Source organism: Acanthopagrus latus, chromosome 13 (genome assembly GCF_904848185.1).
Source record: "Acanthopagrus latus isolate v.2019 chromosome 13, fAcaLat1.1, whole genome shotgun sequence".
In the NCBI taxonomy this organism is placed as follows: domain Eukaryota; kingdom Metazoa; phylum Chordata; class Actinopteri; order Spariformes; family Sparidae; genus Acanthopagrus; species Acanthopagrus latus.
This window is the reverse complement of record NC_051051.1, coordinates 5,976,701-6,000,930: the sequence shown is the minus strand read 5'-3', so window position 1 is coordinate 6,000,930 and position 24,230 is coordinate 5,976,701. Positions and strand designations below refer to the sequence as shown.

General features: G+C 44.4%; 1 protein-coding gene across 5 annotated transcripts in view; it reads right to left on the bottom strand.

Moving 5' to 3' along the window:
- Positions 1–24,230, bottom strand: part of LOC119031202 (RNA-binding protein Musashi homolog 2) — a 249,474-nt gene that overhangs the window by 87,342 nt on the left and 137,902 nt on the right. For all 5 annotated transcript variants that reach the window (XM_037119518.1, XM_037119517.1, XM_037119520.1 and 2 more), the window contains exon 7: positions 22,621–22,669. In XM_037119518.1, coding sequence (XP_036975413.1) covers positions 22,621–22,669 — 49 coding nt within the window. The remainder of the gene's footprint in view (positions 1–22,620; positions 22,670–24,230) is intronic.

Here is a 24,230-nt window from a genome sequence, read left to right as displayed (position 1 = left end):
GTAAAGAAACCAGCCTGTGTTTTCACATTTTCAAGTGAGATGGAAACTACAATAATCTTGGTGGGGGCGGCGGCGACATGTGTTTCTCTTTCGGAGTGTCTGTGGGAGCGTGCGCCTGTGAAATGGGCATGCATACAAGTGAACGAGACATATCAAGATATGTAATATGACATAATGTCTCCCCTGCTCGAACCCCCAGCTGCTCGCCCACATGCCACAGATCCTGCACCATGTCTAAACAGATGCTCTATCAATAATGCTTGCTTCAGTGCCACACACCTCCCTGGTGGCCAAATTGGGAAGACAAGAGCGGAGGAGAGAGGGAGAGAGGGAGGGAGGGAGGGAGAGAGGGAGGGAGAGAGAGGGGGAATGAGTGAATGAGTCTGTTTGGAGGGAGGACAAGCGGGAAGTAGGATGGGCAAGAACCCAGAAGCTGGAGTGACTACTGGGAGATGGATTGGCCACGCCAGAAGAAGCCAAAGGACCAGTGAACCTGGGGATGAAGTGTCCTCCTCGTCCCATCTGCTCCAAAGAAGGACGGGAGGAGGAAAACTCCGCGTTGTTAGGGCTACTAATCTAACGTTGTGATCCTGCTTCTTTGTGAACAAGGATCTTCGCGCGTACAGATGAAAAGGATAAACGCGAGTAAACAGAAAGAAGACAACGCACTTTGTTACAAGAGATGGATCGTCCTGGCCATCCAGAGGGGTGTAACGATCCGTCGACTCTGACTGACGTATCGATTCAATTATTGACGCAAAGTTACAGACATTGGTCCGCAAGATACGCCTTTATCATCCTATCTGACCCAGCACACCTCCTTCCTAGATATACAAACAGTGCCAGCTCCAGGCAGATTAAGATATTGTGAGAATGAATAAGGAGTTTGGAAAGTTCTTTGGCTTTCAGAAAAAAAACAGGTCAACAGACGAACAAAGCATCTCACTCAGCTGTCCATGCACTTGTTGCACTAACATTAGCTGCTGTTTTAACAATGTCAGGCTGAAATACAACAACGCGTGAGTAATTTCTTAAACAGTGTGTCTAGAAAAGATCTTTTCGCTGCTAACATATGCAATGTGAAATGCCATTGGTTTTAGCTGATAATGGTGACTAGAGAAAAAACAGTTTTGTCTTCTCGAATTCGATACTTCTGCTAAATGTTCTAGTCGTAAATCTATGTTTTATCAAGTAAACCTTACTGCACTTACACGGTTACAATCTTTTAGAAATATCTATGGATTGTTTTTCTCTTTTATGGCCAAAAGCAAAACAAGAAACAATAGCAGCTTCTTCTGTTAGCGATTGTGTTAAATCCGCAGCTGATATTGTCTCACATCGATCGCAGGCGCCTGAACTGAACTGAATCGAAAATCCCATCGAGACTTTGTGATATCGGCAAATATCGCGCTGTTGTCCGGAGAATCAATACTGTATTGTGAAGAACCGCAGCCGACCACTCACTAATCCAGATATTGCACATTATCTTGTATCATGAGCAAAACCTTTTTGACGTGTGTTGGGAGAAACTCAGATTACAGCTGTAGTTCATTACTCACACTCACCCAAAAAGTGTTGGGTGTAGCTATCTGATTTAAAAAAAGGCTCATTCTCTGTCTTTACACAAACACACGTCTTTATCTTCACAGCAATTTCTGTACAGTGTGCTTTTCACAGAGTATGTTTTCAGTGCTGTGAACTTCACAGTGTAGTGCAAGCTGTTTTTTTTTTTTTTCCCCACCCGTTTACTTTATCTGACCTCTGAAAAGTTATACAGCACGCGGCGGTCAGCAGTCTGGTGCAGCTGGCTCAGTTTTATCAAGAAAACAAGCAACACTTTTGATGCTTTGATAATGTTACAGTCCCTTTTTTTTTTAATTGGGGAAAAAAGCAAGACTGAAGGCTTAAAAAGACGGCAATCAACGCTTCATCAATAAACTGATTGAATTTTCACATGCCAGCGGAACTGTTCATGTTCATTGAAATAAAACTGCATCGACAGGAAAGCAAGAAAGCAACGAATGCTTTAACAACGAATAACACAACAACAGTGTCACACAAGCAGACGGAATGGTAAACAACTATAATGAATTTTCTTTTTCACTTGTATGAAAAAAACAACCCGCACGGTCCTGAATGAATTCTGTAGGTATGAAAAATGGCGACATCATTTCGAACAACATTTTAACATACCCATCAGGCATCCGCCGCTCACGAATGTGTGTGTGTGTGTGTGTGTGTCTCTGCACGCCGTCACCGAAACCGTCCCACATTAGGTGTACACGTTAGCTCTTGCATGAGCAACAAAACACATCAATGCTCCTTCTGCACCACCCCTGTTGTCATCATCCATCATAATCTAGCCCTGCCTTCCACTAGCTGTCAAAACGGCTCTGGACAATTCACTTAGACAGTGTCAGCTCAACTGTAATATTTTACCAGCCACTATAATGAGGACTGGCCTCCAGACCCGCGGAAACAAACACATGGCTCCCTGCTCTCGCCTTGGTGGTTGGATCCATGACTTTGCCACAGTCATTCCAATTTTCCTGTTGCTGCAGGCAATACTAGTACCCTAGTATGGTCAGCCTTTGCCAGCTGGGAACCCAACCTGTCAGCCCACGCAATATTATCCTTCGTCTGAGCTCTGACATTATCCCTACTGCTACTGTGAGCTTCCCCAAGATAATAATAACCCTTTCATTAAATAAATTACACATGGAGTGTGAGACACTAAAGTTACAAACCAGACCCACAATATTGCGAGTATGTTGGCTTTTGGCCAGCAACGGATGTTTTTGTTTAATTTTTGATACACTCGTTCATTTAAAAAGGATGAGTATGTAGGATTAAAGGGGATATAGGCAGAAATTAAATGTAATATTTGTAAATACATATATATTTGTGTTTTTGTCACATTACAGTGAGCCATTAACACTCACAGAGGGAGCAGGTTCTCTTCCACAGGGTCATGTTGCACTGATGTGTTTCTACAGTAGCTCAGAACAGACAAACTGTCCCATTTTGCACATTTTTAGAGAACGCAGATAGACAGAGGGGGAGAGAAGGAGTGTTCAGTTGGACACTGAACCACTAGATGCCACCAAATCTTACACACCGGACCTCTAATGGTCAAATAAAGATAATATTTTTATGTAGGCAAATCATTGGACTGGTAACACATCAACAATAGCTTGCTACCATGAGCAATGTTATCAATAGCTGATGTTAGCAGAGGTAACGCTAGCTAGTGTTAGCAGCCACCTGTTGGAGCCAGATGATTGGAAACATATCTCACAATTTTAAAGACCTTGTTTGGCATTTTTGCTCACAAATAGTAGCTGAGGTTGTAGAGCAAGCACCCCGTAAACAGACTCTTTCACCTCGCCGCAGCGCTCCAGGGTTCGAGTCCGACCCGTGGCCCTGTGGCTGCGACTGACCCACCCCCACTCTCTCTAAGCTGTCCTGTCAAATAAAGCCATAAAAAATATGAAAAAAAAAAAAACAATGAATAAATTATGAAAATAGTTTCATTTGCCAGCGATTGGCAAATTAGCATCGCTTTGCTTCTTTACTTAAGTTATGTTAACCTTCGCAAATAAATCTGAACCAGAATAATATGATAATTTACCATATAATACTGCCGGACCCGCTCTGAAGGCTAAGTAAGTTTTTCCATAACCGCATATGTGGGAGTGTGCGTGTGTGTGTGTGTTTGTCAGCGAGCCTGCGTGTCCTCAGTAAGTGCCACATCAACAACATTAACTTGGAGGACAAAGGAGGGCACGGAAACACACCGAGCCACACGCGTCGAGACAGTAACAGAAAATAGACGGAGTAGCAACACACACTATTTTAATTATCCTCTTGTCTAACCTGCCCTCCAATTACAAATAAGGATGTATAATAATCCATCTATTGATGCATGAAAGACAGGACAATAACACAGGAGCTGAACACGAGCAGGGTAAGAAGTGGTTTGAAAAATGAGACCGGAGAGGCTCAAAGTGAGGTTAAGCTAACTAAAACAAATGGAGTATCTCCGTTCAAATGCACTAAGATGCACCATCATTTCAAAATGCTTCGGTGTGTTCTTGCATATTGGTGCCGACTATGAAACAGCCGAGAGGCAGTGTTTATCACCATCAGAGACTTCAAGATAAAATACATGATTACATTTATGATAGCGCAGTTAAACGATAAAGACACTGCAGTGTGCGCTGTATTCCACCGAGACACGGGCATAATGAATATGCTCTGGCTAATTTATGCTGCCTAATTTGTCTACATTTGGTAAATCTTTTTAAGATTGATTTTTCTCAGCAAATACAAACTCGGCTCAGCGTTAAGTAAACAGCAGCGAGGAGGTTTGCTTCCACGTCTCGCTGCTTTAAATTCAATGTTGTGCGACCATTTTTTTTTTTTTTCGTTCCCTACAGTGTGTCATTTCAGTCAGACTCCATGACTGTGTGAGAATTAACAGGCGCCGCTGCAGACACCTGCCATTTGTCTTCCTGTTACTCATGAGAATGCAACTTTAACCGGAGTACCAGATGATTCTGTGTTTTATTAGAAGTGGCACTATGAAAGATGCTCACATAAAACACAATGAAAAAAACTGCCACATACTAAAACTAACAGGGCGTGGTGAGAAAAAAAAAAAAAAAGGAAGGCAAACACACAATCTTGTATTTCAGGTTTTACAATGCTACGCACACACAAACACGTGTGGACACACACACACACACACACACACACACATGCACATACACACACAGCTATCGTTGTTTGTCTGCCCACATCTGAGTTTTGGAGGTCTCTAACGCGCTTTTGTTCAGGTGTCTTGGATAGTTCTCCTTTCACATGTCATGATGCTCGTCTGTGTCAATCCTATTCCCTGTACATACAACACCACGGCCGTGACAACAGCTTACAGAAAGCAAAAGTGCAGCGTGAAAGCATCCTCTTAGTGCAGGAAGTGAGTGACGGTGAGCAAGCAACACGTAATATACGCCGGTCAGACAAGCTCCAGAGGCACCAAGGACAATTCTAGGCTGACTGCGGCGATGGTTACATCTGTCTGCTGTCTGCTCCTGTCAAAAATTACTGGTTTGCATTGTTTGTTCAGGCAACACACATCCATGTCTGTGTGCGCGCTTCCATTCTTACAGTCTGTCTGCAGGCCTGTCGGCAGCATGTGTCTACTTAGAACATCAATAAAACATCAGTGACTGTTGTCTTATGTCGGACTGATTCTTGGTGAACTGCCTCAAAACTGTGTGCTGGGAACTCATACTGGCCTTACTGAGGAGATCGGGTATTGACTATGACGTGATGATGGACTCATATCAAATATAGCTTCTTTGTCATCATGTCATCATTAAATTTAGGGGTTTCATCCCGGCAGGCTGCCAACTCAGCAATCCCAGTTACCTTACATAAAAAATATTCGATACAGCGAGGAACACAAACTTTAAATGCTTGATAACAAGAGTGCTGGTATTGGATCTGTTCTCAATACTGGCATTTACCCTGAGCTGAAGTATTGGATTCAGTATCTGCAAAGAAAAAAGTTAGATCAGAGCATCCTTACTCACAACCTGTCTTCTCCTGAACTGAACCTATCCTTTTTAACGCCACATTAACAACTTTGTGTAGTCGAACGCAGCCTCTGACTGCAGATCCCATCCACCAGAAGACTAAGTGATTATATTTAATCACCGTCTCTTGACTGCTTAACTATTCCTTTCTAGTGTCAGTTGATATGTGAGCTCGCACACTCCCATCCACATGTGAATACAAAGAAATACATCGAGCGGTGAGTGTTTGGGGCAGAAGAAGACAGAACACGACTTAGTGGTCCTTTCTCAATTTCTGCAGGCAGTAAAGCAGGCGGCATGGCAGCCCCATCTCCCAAGACAAGTTAATAAGATGGAGCAGTCCCCGGGGGCAACAGCCGGCGAGCATTATCACTTTGAAGGCAGCCAGAAAAACTGACACATACTAGGAAAGAACTCCCAAAAAGAAGCTATTAATTACCCCCCTCTCACTAGCCACTGCTGCAGAAAAAGTTAATTTGACGATTTGGAAGACAGGGATTGTTTCGAAATAAGGGATTTTCCCTCCCACTCGGTTCAATGAATCTTCTGCAATTATTATTTTTTTTTGTGCTTCTCTATTCATACAGACAATTTTTATTCTCTCTCCCTCTCCTCCTCCTCCTTCTCCTCCTCCTCACACATGTATGACGAAGCAACCTTCCCAATTGCGAAGCCAAAAGGGAGGTGGGGAGGCAACACGGCACATATCGGCACATGTGAACCGCCCCAAAGACCACGTCTACAGACATGTGGCGCGATGAATAAACCATGCTGCATAAAAACCAAAGGGAGAGAAGTTCCTCTCCTGAGGGCCCACATTGACTCTGTGCTGCTCGCCTCAAACGCAAGCGTCTCCCCGCCATCTAAATGAGCAACGGGGCGGCCGCGCTAAAGCAAATAAGAGCAAAACTGTCACCTCACCGAAGAAACATTGATCATTACACAACGTGCTCCCTTTTATTTCAGCCATTGTAATTAAAATAATTGAGTAGTGGGGTGGGCAGGTGCTCCCATCAACAATTTTTTTCACCAATTAGCACTACAATAATATTGCCCTGGATATTGCAGATGATATTATTAGCATTTTGATGGAACACAAGTGCCTGCATGCCTGCACGCCAGAGAACCGTCCTCAAGTGGAATCTTTTTCGCTGAGGTCCACCGGGGAAGAGTCACTTCTGGTTCGACAAAAACAGGCTCACGAAACAAGAGAGAGAGAGAGAGAGAGAAGGCACGGCGCTGCATGAGGTGTGCTGTAGAGCCATGTTAAAGATTCACACAAAGTTTTTTTTGGGGGGGGGGGTGGATCCACATCAGATAGCTGTTACATTAAATTGGATTTTTAACGTGAGCACTGAACCAGTGATCGAGTTTCTTCTCTCTGTTGCTCACGATATTTACCAAAAATCCGCTACAACAAATCAAAATCAGCAACAGCCGTGATGAAACTGTGGATTTTTGTTTTTATACCGTAACCTACTATCTCATCCCCCTTTCCCAAAAAAAAGGGAACACTGGTCAACTGGACATTCAGTTCACATAAAATCTGACAAATGTGTTTATACATCGGGACTGTGACCTGTGTGTTCTCATATAGGCGGCTCGTCTGTTGTCAGAGGCCTAACAAATTGGTTCTCCGATCACTTGGGAGTATGTGTGCCGCGTGTGATGCTTTCCCCCCGCGAAAGGAGAATCAGAATCACATTTGAAGCACAGAATTTCTGTGATACATCTTACCAATTTGCTCTAAAGCATCCATGCTAGATCTGAGCGTCTCTCTGTGACAAGGATTATCTCACTAATACCAGAGGGGGAGAGATAACTGACAATTGCTCCGGGTTAAAATGGCTTTTTTTTTTTTCTCTCCCCCTCTGCTTGCCGGCTATGCAAAGTGAGTGTAGATGCTAATTTGCAGTGTTGACCGGCGGTATTAAAACCCGAGCATGAAAAAAAGGAACATAGACACTTATTATTTCTCGTGTTAGCAATTATTTACTTTATACGCAGCCACAGCTGAAAGGATGTGTGTACATTGCTTTTTTTTTTTTAACCCCGTGTTACTCAGAGGTTTACCCCGTTCGTTGCATCTCCTCCACCTTTTTGCTTGCTGCAGCTCTTCTTTGCACCATCAGCGGACATTGTTGCGTTCATACATTAATATCCATGTCATTCGAAAGCGTTTCTCCTGGTTCATTACGTCATGCTAATCACATTTGCTGGACCTTTCATCACATTCTCATCCCAGCTCGTCAAATACTGACAGCGCATTGTCACGAGCCACTGCATCTCAAAAAGGTACTTTTTCAGCGCCCGTTTACAATGTGCAAATCCTTCTACGATTAAAAGAAGCTCTGCAGAACTTAGTTTATGCAAGCTGACTCCATCTCTTAACAAACATTATCTATTGCTGCTCTCTGTTAGCTAAGTGTAGAGACGCACTGAGACGAGGCCACAAAAAGGGTCGGTATCTGATGACCTGGGAATGAGACTCAACAGTCAACAATCCCGTCTCAAGGTTCGTTTTTTAAGAAAAAGATGGCTGACAACTTATTTCACACGGGAAGGGAACCCTGCTCTCCAGGGTGAAGGTCCTGTGTGTGACACATCGCCACACACCAAAGAGTACCTCCTGCATCTGCATGGCAAACCGAGGAGCATGATTCAATAACCTGGATATGAGAGCGGCTGGACCTTTCTTGCTTTCAATCAAACAAAGCGTCATGACGAAACAAGCTAATCATCCACTTTTTGCCTCGACAATGCTTTCAACAACATAAATCCATCGAAGGAAACGTGAGGCGAGAACGCACGGCAAAGACATTTGTAGAAAAACAGCCTGATAGGATTCCAATAAAGGACACACAAAGACAAACGTACACAAACAGGAAGGCATGCGCGCACATAATTAATGTTCGCACATATTTGGCCAGACATTTCCTCCTGTACTCTATTGATACGTCTCCTCGCGTGTCACTGCTAATGCCACAATATGGCAAAAAATACGTCACCTGATACTCATGCCAAAACAGAATTTCACTTTTGCACTGAATTAACTGTGTGTTAGGGAGCGGGGAAAAAAAAAAGAGAGAAAAGGAGAGAAATGGAACAGGGGAGTGTCAGAGACAAAGACAGAGAGACGGACATAGAGAGGGAGACGGAGACAGAGAGATCAGAGAGCTGGGGACAGAAGAGGAGCCAACGATAAATGAATTCCCAGGAGAAGAGGAGGGACACGGAGAAATTACAGAACAAAAGGAGAAGACAGAAATGACATTTCTTAAGGGACTGCTGTGTGGCATTTGTAGGAAGAAAAATGAAATGTGAGGACCAGAGAGAGATGGAAGGCGGGAGAGGGCATGGGGAGAATGGAATGAGTAAGAGCAAGAAACAAAAGAGAAAGTGTGTGAGAGGTAAGACTAATTTATGAGAAATGAGGCAGTAGTCGGTGAGGCTGGCTGGCTGCTGTCTGATGGATTGGGTGGGGGCGGAGGTGTGAGGGTGGGCATGGCTTTTTTTTTTTTTTCCCCAAGTTGGTGGACGGAGAAGAACCCTTGATATGGATCCTTTGAGGCAGCATTTCCCTCCCCCCGAAAAAAAAAAAAGAAAGAAGAAGAGAAGAAAAACATGAACTTCAGAAATGCGAGATGAAAATAAAAAAAAATAAATAAATAAAAAATACAAAAAAACATCACTTTTCTTTAGAGGAGCATCTCCCTGGCAGGCAGGTAGAGCAGAGAGAGAGGCAAAGGTGAGAAAGAGATCGGGTGGGGAAACAGAGAGGGGAGAAGCACGAGGGAATGAGCAGAAGAAGGAAAAAAGAGAACGTGTGAAGTGACAGAGGCGAGAAAGAGAAAGCGAGGAAGAGATGACGGAGATAAAGCGAGATGAGAGACAGCTGCCTTTGATGCAACCGCTCCTCAACTGTGGCGGGTTTTTTTGGGCAGAGGGGCGTGCGCGTGCACGTGCTGCTGTATGTGCGCGTGCACAAACACGCTCGGCGTATGCAAGTATCTGTTATAATAAAGTTCACATGAGCGTGAAAGGGCGGGTTTGATGATAAGGCAGCTGCTCATTTGTAGTGCGTAAGAAGTTTTTTCGCTCCCACGTGCTTCAAGTACACAAACACAGCGAGACGCCATCACACACTCACACACACACACACACAAACACACAGGCAGACAGAAAAACTGCCTCTGGAGGTATCGAGAAACACTCGGGGCCCTGCAGAAATATTCAAGGCTCTCCTCTAGACAAGAATCCCCTCCCAGAGCTTTTTGCTGACAGACGAGCGCCGGTGAACCTCCTCTTTCAAACAGCCCCCGTCTTTATTCGCCCTCGTCTTTACAGCGGGCTCGTACGGTATCAAAGCCAGGACACGCGGCGCCGTGTGAAGTCCCATCAACGTACGTGTCGACGCACACCTTCTCCTCCTCCGTGTTCTCTTCATGTCTCTCTCTTTCTATCTCGTCCTTGTGCGCTCAACTTTGAGAGAACAGAGCGTGGTGGTGGTGGTGGTTGTGGGGGGGGGAGGCTTGAAGTGGCGATGAAAGACAGTGATGAAGGTGCGGCTATAAAATACACTGTAGACGTCATCTATCTACTGATGGAGGGAACACATCACACAGACACTCTGTCTTTTAAGTTAACTCTCTCCAAGCTCGAGCCCGACGCGGATCTGGAACGAACAAGAGCTGCACGTTCACGCGACCATGTGCTTCCTACATGAATGAACACACAAACAAACACGTCCAAACAAACACAAAGTAGCCCCCTTTCTCTCCAATTACGCTGCCAAATCCACGGAGGCAAAAACCCAAACAAAGGCGGCTGAGCGCGAGGCTTATTAACCATAGCATCATCCCACACGCATTCCTTTGTAACCTCGTGAACTACTGATGGGCTGCCATGTCAAGGGTCTCTTACAGCTGTGAGGTTTTTTTTTGCCAGGGAAAGCTGCATTAGACCCCCAAAAATATAAATAAATAAGCCTAATGATGTCAGATGTCATCCCTGACCCCCGTAATTTCACAAACACACTTTTATTGCAGATCATTATGCGTCGCGCTCGTGTGCATCAGCTGAGATTTGGCTTGTTTGTGTATAAATACGCGCGTCATGGACGATCTCGTATAAAGAGGGTAGCTGGCTGAGGGCTTGTTCTCTGTGGGACTTCTGCACATCATACAGAAAATGGGCCCTAGGCAGCCACCCATTTTATATGGCAATTGTACTACACACACACACACACACACACACACACACACACACACACACACACACACACACACACACACACACCTTTGCATTAATAAGAACACACAGCACACCTACACAGGAGCGCACAGTTAAACACACAAAGAGCGACTTGGAACCTGTCAAGTGCGAACAAACTGATGACAAGACGGCGACAGATGGATTCACTGAGGAGAGACGAGCAACGCATTCAACTCAATTAGCAACGTGCTGCTGCATGACGCCGATGGGATATGGGATCTTACCATGACTGGCAACCTGTCAATCGAGCAACAGAGCCGCAAAAAAAAAACAAAAAAAAAAAAACAAGCATCATGGCAAGACGCGATGAATTAAATTTAATAAACCAATAAATAAATTCATTTATGAGTAAATGGTATAAACCCGTGGAGTGGCAGCTCTGCATCAAAAAACAGGGCATAATGTGACCAGGGAGCCTAAATATCCCCAGGCGCGCACACACACAAAGAAGAAACTGGCAGCAGGGAAAGGAAGAAGAGGAGGAGGAGGAGCAGGCGGCGGGGAGAGACAGAGAGGAGAGAGGAGAAAGAACAATGGCTGCCTCCCTCTTTCTCTCTTGCTCACTCTCTCCTCGCGAGCTCTGTTCATACATTATCCTGCCACGGTACCTAATGAGCCAGGCATCTCCACCCTGACACTTACGCTTGGCTAGGCAACCCTTATTACGGGGCGGAAGCACACTCACTCACACTCAAACACACACACACATACACACACACTACGCTGGCCATCACAGGTCATCACAGCAGCTCGGCATATGTAAATGCATCTTTATTGCCGTCGTGGGGAGACCGTCGTGTGGTTTAAGTGTGTTTGCGCGTCAGTTTCAGACACGTCAAGTTCCCAGTCCTTACAAATACATGAGGCCGCCTGAAGGCTGCTGGTGAATATGAGGACAGACACCATGTGCCCCCTCTGAGTCGCTGGTTATTACCGACGCTTCATTGTTCATGACGGCAGACAAAATTGCTCTTTTCGCTGCTTTTTTTTTTTTTCTCCAGCTACACACTTAAAAAAAAAATAACAAGAGGCACAAAAAGCAAGTCTATCTTGTCTGGCAACATACAAGTCATTGCCAGGATGTACCCTGCAGTGCTGTGATTGTTTTGGCTGCTTCTGTATAAAAAAATCTCTTCCACTTCAAAAGAGCCTCCTACAACTGTTTAAGTGGTAAACCAGCACGGCGGTGGGAGGCCAATCAGCCGCAAACTACAGCGAGGGGGCCTACGTGGTAAAAGTTGGTCAAATAAACATCAAACGGCAGGACAGCATGAGATCCAGGACAGACGTGGAGGTGGGAGGAGGACCGCTTTGAAATGCTTGCTTTTGGGGATGACTGGCATCTCGGTTTAAGACACTCAGTTTGACCCACAGAGCTTGAAGGGAAAAAAAAAAGACACAAGAAACACATATGAAAGGAACCAGAGGATCGTTCCCTTTTTTCCGCTTTAATCTAAGACTAGATGCCTGGACCGGGGGTGATGTAATCTAATTCAGCTCGCAATCTTTCTGTGAGGAGTGATTGCTGCGGTTCGAGCGGCTGATTGTGATTTTCGGCCGTGTGGGTTGGAGCGCTCTGACCACCATTACACTTAAGAGGGACAGTAACAGCACAGGCTTAAAAGCAATTGTGCCGAGACTTGAGACTATGGTTTGAAGTTGTCTTCTGTCACTGGAATTGTATTGAGGCTGCATGTTAATGCTTAAATACTACATGTTTAGATCCGCCCGATCCAGTCTGGACTTAGCCTGGCTTGCACTGTGTTACAGTCTGAGGTAGGTGTAACACCACACATAACATACAACATGGTATCTGAGAACAAGCGAACACTGAAAAACGTTTTGATTTAAGTTTTTAATTAATGCTCGAAAGCTCCTGTGCTGGTGGTGTAAGCCTGCTGCTGTAAGCTACCAGCCCAGACCACTAACTGCAAGGTTAACCAAGCTAAGTAGCGAATGGCAGCTACAGTTAGCAGCAGTTAGCGATTACTCTGGAGATAAGCTCCCCCCATTTAGAGTTTGTTTGGATTATGAATTCGACAGGTGGCCGATTCTTCCATAGTGCACTGTGAAGACATACCTCTTACTTATTGTTACACACTTATGTCTATTCTGTTCATCAACAGCAGAGTTAAAGCAACACAGGTGACGCTGAGAAGGATAAGTGGTTCAGATGGAAGTTTCCAAGAGCAAAACAACTCCTAAAACTCTGATTTTTGTAAGAGATCTGGGGCTGATTTGGTCACATAGGCTTCACTCTGGAGGACTGTGATCCAATCTCAATGATTGGACCATCAACAATACTACAGCGAGATTGGATCTTTTTCTTTAATCTGGATAATCTAAACATTGTTTTTCAGACCACGAGTATGCGTCCCTGAACTATATCCCATTTACACAACAAAATGGCAAATAATTGTGTTTTATTTGTGTGTTTCTTCTCAGGTAAAACACCAGTGACTAATCCTAAATGCCATCTTTGTCATTTTAATGAATCTCTCTGTGCCTCTAAAGTGCATAAGTCAGAGACTATCCATGGCACTGAGGAATGTTATGACATCAGATTCTGTATATCAGCATAAGAAACATCTGACAGTCGCCATAAAGCTGTTGAAAAGATGGAGATGGACAATAAATCCTAAAATCACTCTTTTATAGCAGCTGAGTAAATATAACACAGTCATTTTCACGTACAGCAAAAGGAACCGCATATCTCTTATCATTTAATCTGCTTTTTAAAAAAAAAACCAAACACTTAAATTGATAGATATTTTTCAGCCTTTTATATAAGAAAAGATCTCTTAAAGTGCATTTCCTGCTCAAATGAGGACTGTGTGGTCTGCAGATGTTTGTGCTGTGCTTCTGTGGGCGTGAAGGCCATCAAAATACAGGCCCATGCGATCAGCATGTTTTAAAAATGTTACAAAGACAAGAAGCGACACATTTTACTAACACTGCACAACAGACACTTAGCTAATTCCCTCATGTGCTGCGCTCAGCTGTAAGACGCCTGGGTAGGCACCAATCAGGCTGTAAATACAGGGGACAATGCGGAGGGAAGCTTCCACTTCCCCTGTCTGTCTCTGTGACAGTCTCATGCACATAAGATGTAAAAAACAATATTCCTGTAATAAATTGTACTGGCGTACCTTCGTTTAGATGTCTTGACTTTGACACTTTAAAATAGCTACATATTATCCGGATTTGCGTGTGCTTGTCCGTGAAGAATGTAATTTTCAACAAGCTCGCGTGCGTACGTGGGGCTCACGCGAGCTACGCCGAGTGCGCGTCTTATATTCTGTATCCGCGCGTGCGTGTGTGCGGATGTAAACTCTGTATTCCAGGTGACGGCGGTTACAATCTCACAGGAGGTTTAACCTTGGTAAATCCACTATTAGGTGTTCTGAGAATGATGATGTGAGCAGTAGATCCTCCCCGATGGTTTCACTTTCTAAGAGCATCCAGCAGGTCACAAATAGAGAAGCTGTGGGGGTATTACAAGGTCAGAGGTTGGCTAACTCTCAATATGATGACAATTCCATGCTGGCATTTTCATTTCCTGAAGAGACTGATTCCCCGTGGCAGCTGAGGCCAAAGATGTTTGCTTATTTCTGTTCAAATACATTCTCTTCTGCTTTTAGGAAAGAATATAGCATACTGCAAATATGCAGTGTGGCCTCGCTGTGCGTCTCTCACACATCCTGCATATCCCAGGAAAGTTCTAATCAATATGGCTTTCCATTACATACACATGCATGAAATCAGACCGTGCCTATCATACTCAAACGTGCTTTTCTGCACGATTTTTTTTTTTTTTTTGTCACTTTCATTTTGTCCTTCAAACGTCTTCAGAGGTGCGGCCGCGCAGCCAACCAGTGGGAGCAGCTGATGTTTTTAATGGCACATGGTTTGTCTCCTGGTGGCGAGATAAACATGGGGAAGAGATTAAAACCCCAGGCTTTCTTCCACAATCTCCTGCCTTCATCCTCCATCCTATTGCAATGGTCATGCAGGGCCTGCACAGCAGACTCTTAATTCAAAACCAAACCCATCCGGTCTGGCAAAGTAGAGCCTAAAAACACACGTGCGTACACACTACGACATGCAAAAGTGATAGGAGGGGCGGATGTCAGGAGAAGACCGACAGGTGACAAGGAGGGGAGGTTCCTCTACTGTTTAATCACCTACCTGTCAAGTACGTCTCCATGGGCTCACCGCAGAATACAAGCAGGGATGTAAACAGCTACTACTGTAGCACCAGTTCTGATTCGGAGGTGAGTCTTTTGGGTGGCTGGTGTCAGGACGTGGATCACAACAAACACCCCGAAGAGGATGGAGCAGGGCCAGAGGCCAGGCTCCCCGCCTCGTGCCATGCCTCCCAGCGAGGCACAGGGGTTGCCAGCTCGTCTAGGAGCTGATGAGCTGGAGCAGTTATTAAGAGTGGCTAAACACATCATTTCCTTTGTCACTGTGATTAGGCCAAGGCGAGGGGCCCTCAGGTGGAGGTAGACCCGGAGTGTATGATTAGCTCTGCCATTTAAATGACATTCACACTAATCGCTAATATCAGGTCTGTCAAGGTGGGAGAATGCGATGAGGAATACGTCGCTGAAGCGTCGCAGGGAAAAAGTGCCGGGATATCTGATCCCACTCGATGCCAACGCTGTGTCAATCAGTTAAGTCAGGCACGGCGGTTGATTGTTTTACTCTGCATCAGTGCCGCTATACAGTAGTCACACAGCACAGAGGAGCTGCGATCTGTAAACACTACACCTCCCGCCGAACCTACAGGGATTCAGTTGTTTAAAAAGGGATTGGCAGTGGAGGATATTAACCATCAAAGAAGACCTGGCTCTTGTAAACGTGCTGGTGGAAAGCCTGTTATTTGATTATCTGTCCAAATAGGTTTTTATTCTCTTGTAAAGGAAAAAAAAAAACACATAAAAAACAACATAACAAAGAAAAAAAAATCACCGTCCATTTGCTCGCAGGGCTATTTGGACGAGAAATTAACAAATCGGTCAACTTTTTCTTCTTTTCTCTTGGCGGAGATTCATCTCTCAAGTCGCGCCATCTTTACAACTCAAATGACCCTGCTCCCTCTCTTGCCTGAACAAAAGGAGGCATTATCAAACCTCACTCTCAGCAGTGCTAGATCCATTTGGTAAACAGCCTGTGTCCTACAGTAGTAATCAGAGGGTATTTTTGAGGGATTTGCAGGCTGGCCAGGAGGCATCCGCTGGAGTGATCTCTAATTGCTAGAAGCGGAGGCCTAGACTGCCTGGCGCTCTTTTGAAGCCATCGGCAGCAGCTTCCAGCCAGAGGAGCCAGCAGGGGAAGGCTTCCCACTGAGGCACTCTCCTTTTTCTTTATTTCCTTCCATTTTTCCCCCCTCGCCATGCCTTCATTCTTACTTTTGTCCTGCTTTTCTTGTGGCTCAGTTTGCCCTTTCTCTCCATCCTCCTCTTTTCCTTCCCATTTCTTCGCTAACTGTACTTGTTTCCTCCCCCCCCTCACACCCCCACCCCCCCTTTTCTCCTCCTCTCCTACTCAGTCAATGAGCCAGCAATCACTTTGCAGACAGACATCCTCTGCTCAGTCGGCCATGTTCAATCCCTAGCACCGGTGGCTGATGAGGCATTGTGGTGACGTCAAATACCGGAGCTTTTCAGGGAGCAACAGTTAACCTGTGGAGGCGCAGCTCAGCTTCCCAGGTTACAGGACTCATACTGGCAGTCTTTGTATAAAATAATGAATGTAATATGCCAAAGAGATGAAAGATAATGAGGCCAATTATTTTTTTCTTCTCACCCAGTGAGGTGGGAGAGGCGAATTTGTGTCAAATAGTTGGTGTATAATGACACCTAATACCACTCAAGCCTTTGTTACAGTAGGAGCCTGTGTATCCTGGAGCAAAGGCTTTTGCTCTATGAAGCACCGTATTGAAATTGCGACAAACACACACACACACACACACACACACACACACACACACACACACGAGCACAACCACTAAATAATAATAATAATAGTAATAATAATAATAATAATAATAATAATAATAATAATAGTGCTAGAAAGTTTGACTTTTCTTTCATATTCATAGGCAATATTGTTTCATGGGGATATTGTCCACACTGCTTATGCAGGAGCTGTAAAATCCACCTATGAAACGAACAAAGACACACGGATAGAAGAAAAAAAAACACTGCGTGCTGTCATCCACACAGTCTCACAGACACACAACCAGTTTTTTGGTTGTTTGGAAGGCGGCTCGCTCAGTGTGACATTGACTCCTCGGTGCCAATTCCACACTGGGAGCTGCACTTGCTAGCTTTGCTGCCAATCCAGGTAAAGAGATTACAGACACACACAATGCAGTCTTCTGTTTGTCTGCCAAGAAGAAAACCAGCCCTTTAAGCCCGTTGGAAAAAAAAGAAAAAAAAAACAAACAAACAAACGGGGGCTGTACACAAATTCACACAGCCTCTGCCCCGTCCTCACTCAAAAAACCCCCAAGAATCCCCCTTCTTCTCCAGGAACGTGGCTTCTAATATGTGTCCCGCTCAGTGGCTCGCTTGTACAAAAGCAGCCTTGTGACTGAAAGAATCCAGCCTCCAGTTTCTTTATCCTGGTCCCTAACACTGTTGCGCATTACTATTACTTGCATCATTCAAATAAAGAAGGAATTTGGCTTACAATCAGTCACACAGTCATTATAAAGCCACACTAATGGGTGCTGTCTGGTTACAAACTATTGTAAAACAATGCGAAAGATATTACAGAGGGGTTTCATCATCTTTTCTTAATGGTGTAATTAAAAAAAAAAAAAGGTGAGGGAGAACATGTGCAGAGATATAGGTGCCACCTTCAATATTCTGACTCGCAGCAATTAAACACAAACTTGTTAAAAAAAGAAAAAGAAAAAAACTTGATGAAAAGTGCAGGGCTGACGCTGATGTTTTTAGCAGTACAGGCCTTTTTTTAGCAGAGCATGAATCAAACAATCATTGTGGCGTGCAGTTTTGACCCAATTAATCAGCTACTTACAATCCTAAGAGTGTAATTTAGCATTGGGGATTGCAATGTACTAATTTGCATTGTATATACTTATCTTTTTTTGGATTCGTGTGGATTAGGCGTGATGCTGAGAAGCCGCTTGTGAACAATCAAAATCAGAGCGACTGCGTTTCTATACCATACATTCCCCCCATCGGAAAAGGTCCCACGTGGATTATGTGCGTGGAATTTTTTTGCCACGGAGAGATGAAGAGGAGAAGGAGGGCTAATTACGCCGTGGCAGAGTGGCACATAATAAAAGGACGCGTGCGAGCAGCAGGACAAAGAATTCATCCATCACCTACTGTACCTTTATTACTCACAAATTAAACCTGAATGCCGATAGTTGCCACTCTTTCATCAGTCTCCCCCATGCTCTCCTCGAGGAGATGCCATTTTTCTCACCTCAGCAACACTCTCCTTGGCACTACCAATTGTGTTTGACAGTAAAATCACATCTTAGATCATAGATAAAATGTCAGCCTGCAGGACGGGGGTAGGCATCGGATGACAGAATGATTTTGACTCAGGGCGATTCCAAAAGCTTTTTATTTCCCAACCGTATAGCTCGTCCTGTCATCCAGGGGTGGCGTGTGAAGTCATGTTGAGGGTGGCGGGAATGACGACTGATGTGTGTAGTCCCTGACTCCTTGTCTCACGACGTAGCTTGTGATTTGGAGCAGGATATAATATATTCTGGACCACCTACACTGCTGAATAAACTCCCGATATATTATATATATATATATATATATATATATATTATATATTATATATATATATATATATAATATATAATATATATATATATATATCTATATATATATATATATATATATATATATATATATATATATATATAAAAATGTCAAATACACATTCCCGATTTCCTCTTTTCAGTCACAAAACGAGTGTCAGGAGAAGAAGGGAAGGTGGAAGGGAGGCGGGGTGGAAGGGACACTGCAGTGGAACATGGAACAATAGGCGCCCTCTGGCATCAACCTCTGGACAGCCCAAGCTGCTCACCAAAGACACTGAACTCACCCACAATGAACTGCTGCAGTGGGAAGGGAGGCTTTAGAGAGTTCAATTTCCAACACAATTGGCCGTATTCTACTCCTTTAAATGCCAAGGAGATGGTGTGCAGCGTGTGCCTTTGTGAGGAGCTTTGCTTACAGCGAACGTCCTCTAGCAGGAGAGACAGAGAGGAGAAAGAGACGAGAGAGAAATGGAGAGACGGCGAAGACAGGGCAGGGCGGGGAGACGGCGTGGGGGACAGAAATAGTGAGGGAAAAGAAAAGGGAGAAAGAATACGACTGAATGACTGGGAGAGATAGAGAGGAGAGAGGAGAAGGAGAAAAAAAAAGTAGAGAGAAAACGAGAAGGGTAGAGAATGTCTCCTCTGGCTGTCGTTTCACCAGCCTCACAGGGACCGTCTGAAGGACAATGCTGCTACTAGTGGAGTGTGACGTTTGTCCTCTATCCAATTCAACACGGCCCCAAAGAAAACACACTTACAATCAAGTGTCGATCATGCATCTCATACACAATAAACCCCCCCCCCCCCCAAACAAAATACAATGCGTTATAGTAATATACAATACAGCCTGTGTGTGTTGGGAAAAAAATATATATAAATAAATAAACAGCTTAATGGGAGAAATAAAAAGGCGCTGAGATAACATTCAAATGAGGCAATGTGAAGGCGTAGTGTGCCACAGCAGATCATTTTTAACTGCTGTGAGTTTTACCTCAGATACCCTCCATGTTCTTCTTTTAAAGGAATAATTTTACCTTGTCCAAACCCTCCGTAATACACCGCAAGTATGTCGTCTCTTCTCAAAAGTGTATTTAATTTGCTTGAAGAGACAAAGGTATTATTTTTGCCTCACACACGCTCAAGTAAATATAACATGCTCACCGACTTCAGGGACATTTTCCTTTCCGCCTATTTTGCCTCGGCAGAAAACAGAAACTGAGGCCCTCAACAAAAAAAAAAAGACTTTAGGGATGATAAGTGATAGGGGTTTTTTTTCAGCCAGTACCAATAGTCAATAATAGCGTGCTTCTTGTAGCAAATGTGATGAGTGATAATCTCAGATGTTGGTATTCTAGCCTAGCCTATAGTTTAGCGGGAATAAATCGATGATCCACTATTCCATAGATCTGACCAACAACCAATGTTACATCAAAGTGCGTTTGCGGATTAAGCTGCATATAATCTCATAAATTGCCTCTGGTGATGTCACTCAGTGGCTAAGCTGCATTGTGGGTAATGTAGGCTTTTTCAAAGGCAGTCCGCTGGTCTGGCATCGCACTCCTGTAACACATGTGGACTGAAAACCAAAGATATCGCCTTTTTTATTTCACAGATTCACCTTCCTTTACCTATAATGTACCTTTAGCCACTGAGTGACATCACTGGAGGTTAGTCATCAGATAACATGCAGCTTCATCTGGAGCTACTTTATACATATGGAATAATAAAATAAAAAGTTATGTGAAGTCAATGAAAGCAATAAAAGGCTATAATCTCATTTTGGGAATAATACATAATACACATTTCCCAATATCTGGCTGATATCTCATAATTTAATTGTCCAATTAACTGTCCCCCCTCCACTGAAATGCAAACACAAGCTAGGGTAACTACAATGTGTCTGCGCTGCAGATCACCAAGAAACAAATGCAAAAAATGGCAAATGTTAAAGAATATATGCCCTTTCCTGCGGTGCAGTGCATCAGATGTGAACTGTTATTTTCAGGGTTTGCGACTGTGGAATAGGCACCGCGGTTCTGGAAGAGTTGCGCTGTGTAACATTAGGGTTGTTAAATAAAGAATGTGTTATTTTTTATCTATTGCAGTCCAGCAGGAAGATCGGGGAATTATTTTTTCATGAATCAATCTGTAAGATAAAAATGAACACAGGTGGGAAATTGATTTGGACTGCAGGCTGCCAGATGCTCATCACCGGATCTGTAGGCAGTGGTAAAGCGGGGCCAGGCACTGGTTTCACTGATAATATATTCAACGTCCTTTCCTATGTGGTCACGGGGCAGCTGAGCCATTAATATTACACAATCACACCAATGGCTGTGATGAATTATTCAGACTTTCTTATGGCTCTGTAATATTCTATGCAATTCATCTGGAAGACCTGTTGTGTTTTTCACACGACGGCGGCAAATATCCACTGTTTCGAATTCCTGCTGGAACAAAATATCAAAATGCTAGTTTGAAGAAAAGGCGAGCGGAGAAAGCGCCGCACCTGCCTCCTGCCTCCCGCCTCGGTGTCACACTCAATATAAATACGTCCGCTGTCATCAGAAAAATTGCCAAGGAGGCTGTTTCACCATCATTGTCTTCATTTGAAGGGCATTTTACTGCCCAAAGGCAAATGCCTAACACACTCCCTGAGCGTGGCGCCCAACCCCTCTCTCACATACAGAGGACTGGCAGTGCAGCAGACAGGAGAGAGGGAGAGAAAGAGAGAGAGAGAGAGAGAGAGAGAGAGAGAGAGAGAGAGAGAGAGAGAGAGAGAAAAAAACCCTTCGTCTCAAAGCAGACCTCACACTGGGTTCTGTCACTACAGATCAAAATCCCCTCAAAGCCATAGATCACTTCCACTATAGTTCACATGTTCCACACTTAGAAACTGTTTACCAGACTCAAAGAGTTCGTCTGCACAGAGTATACACACTCTCACTCACACACACACACACACACACACAGATGCGGAAAGAGAGAGAGAGTTTGCACAAAATAAAAGAACAATATGGCTTTCGATCCAAGCCAACTGCACTTAAACATTTATACAGGTTGAGAGGACGAGCCGCTCACTGCAAACAAATGTTTACTATATGGCAAAAAACGGCGCTCAGCCCGCTTCAGCGAGATGGTGCGATGCCAGCTCTGCTGACAAACAGAGAAGTGTCTGCTCCTGCTCCTTTTTCCTGCAGAACTACCTGTCAGCGCCTGTCGACGGCTCGTGCACGCAGTGACACATGCACACACATGCGCACACATGCACAGTCGGGGACAGTCTGTCTCCTAAAAGTTGCTTTAACGCAGCTCGTACGTGAAGGACTCATAGCCAATAACAGCCGTCGCGCAGGGCTCCGGATCAGAGTGACAGTCCTATATGTGCTTACCGGCGGTCAACTCTGGCGTGTCAGTGCCCGGCTTGGCTTAAATGCACCACGCCGCATTGTGGTGCAGGGGAGGAAACCTGTCTTTGGAAAGTCCTCTGCTTGAGAGAGAAACGTCCCCTCATCTAAGATAAGGAGCCGATGAGAGATAGCGATAAAGTCAGTGCCTCTCCTGGGCCTTATCTGATGCTGTTATCTGACTGCACAGCACCCACCATCTCACAATCTTTACACCCTTTAAGCACCTCTCTGAAACACTCACACCAGCATCATCACGCGCGCACACACACACTCACACACACACACCATCCAAATGTTCAAACATTCCAAACAGCGTACCAGCTTATTGATTACCTTGACACGCTCCCATTGTTGAACAGACGGTACAGCTAATATCATGTAAGATTGGAACTGTTCTGTGTTATCTCATGGGGAAAAGGACATAAAATGACTATTTTCTCACCTTTCTGAAAGAAAGAACAAAAAACAAAAAAGAAAAAAAAAATGGGAGGAAAGAGAGCAGACACTGTGCACTTACCTCTATGTCTGTTAGTCGTCTTATCAAACATAAGCATGGCATCATCAACCTGGAAGACACAAGAAAAGCACTGAAATTAGCCTAATCTCTTCAGCAAGTAGCTCACGTCACCCTCTCCCCATTGAATCACATCTCATTCTACTCACTGTAATTACTCTTAGAATATATATTCTCGCTGCTTTACACTTATTTCTTTCTAAGCACCTCTCCTCTGTATAATCATCCTGCCGTCTAAAGATTATTGCCAGGTTACCAGCTCCCTCTCTGTCTGATTTTTACTGATATAGGAATTTGTCTAAGATGTGAGGGGGAAAGTGGCAATAGGAGGGAAAGTTAACGATAATGACAAGCAGTGAGGGAAAAAAATGGAGAACTGTGTGGACAATATGTTTATTTTGATGAACACCAAAGTCCGGTCTTGTGGAGGATGACAGATAGACACATTACGCTAAGCGAGTGTGAGACAAATGGGATCCTTCCTCATCTCACAGCCGCAGCGGCAGCAGCATCCACCATAATATCATCCCTCATCATGTCCAATAAAGCCACACACAGTCAGACAGCATTTTTTCTTCACACATCCCAGAGAAACAGATCTCTAGACACACTCTGCTTTCTGACGAAATGCTTAAAAAACAGACTGAGGCATGCTCATTTAGCCTGTGATTTTGTCTTGGGAGATGAATACGAAAAAAAAAAAAGCACAGAGGGTTAGAGAGCAGCAGCAGACAGAAACAAAAGAGGGAACACTCTGCACCACTCGCTCACTGGTTATGGTCTCTAGGTAAGTGTAACGGTGTACCGAGGAGATTCAATGCTGTGCAGGGGGAAATATGAGCGCACGAGCACACGTCTGTGTTTTTCATGGTAGGGTGACAAAGCTTCAGGAGGAGATGGGAAGAGACAAGAATGGGGGTCTCACTCAAGCCGAACTGTCTGATTGGATAAAGAGAAGTGCCTGGCAGCCAGGCAGACTAGCGCTGGCACACTGCTCATGCCACCCTCTTGCCACACATTTGGCACACAAGACGCTGGCACAGCTTGCAGGACCTGGTTACTCACTGTACGGCTCACAGGCCACATGCGGCTCATCGGCACTTTATTTGCACCGCCCCAAAATATTCCCAAGTTTTGCAAAAATAAAATACCCACATTTAGAGCACCTGAGGTGGGCGGGGAGGCAGAGCCTACAGGTGGATGCAGGTGCGGCTGCAGCAGCATTGGCAGCAAAAAAATGTTTGCAAACGAACAGCGGCGCAGCAGCTGTGGCAGAGCAAAACAATAGATATAGTATGGCTGAGTTAAGCAGACTAGAAAGGGAGTGTGTGTCACGCATGAGAGGGTGGAAGGATGAAGTGCGGCAGGTCTACGTGAGGTTTAACAGTAAAAGTATCAAGGTGAAACTGTGTACTATTTATCCAACAAACACTAACAAAGTCATTAAGTGTTTCCTCTGCTGACACGACACACAAAAATAATGATGTTTGCCACGTCTCTGAAAATGTGCGGTGGGAAAACATAGAAAGGTTGAGTAAAAATACAAAGCTGCCAAGCAATATCACCTGCAGCGACAGTTTTATAAACAAACATTTATAATGTCACGTAACCTA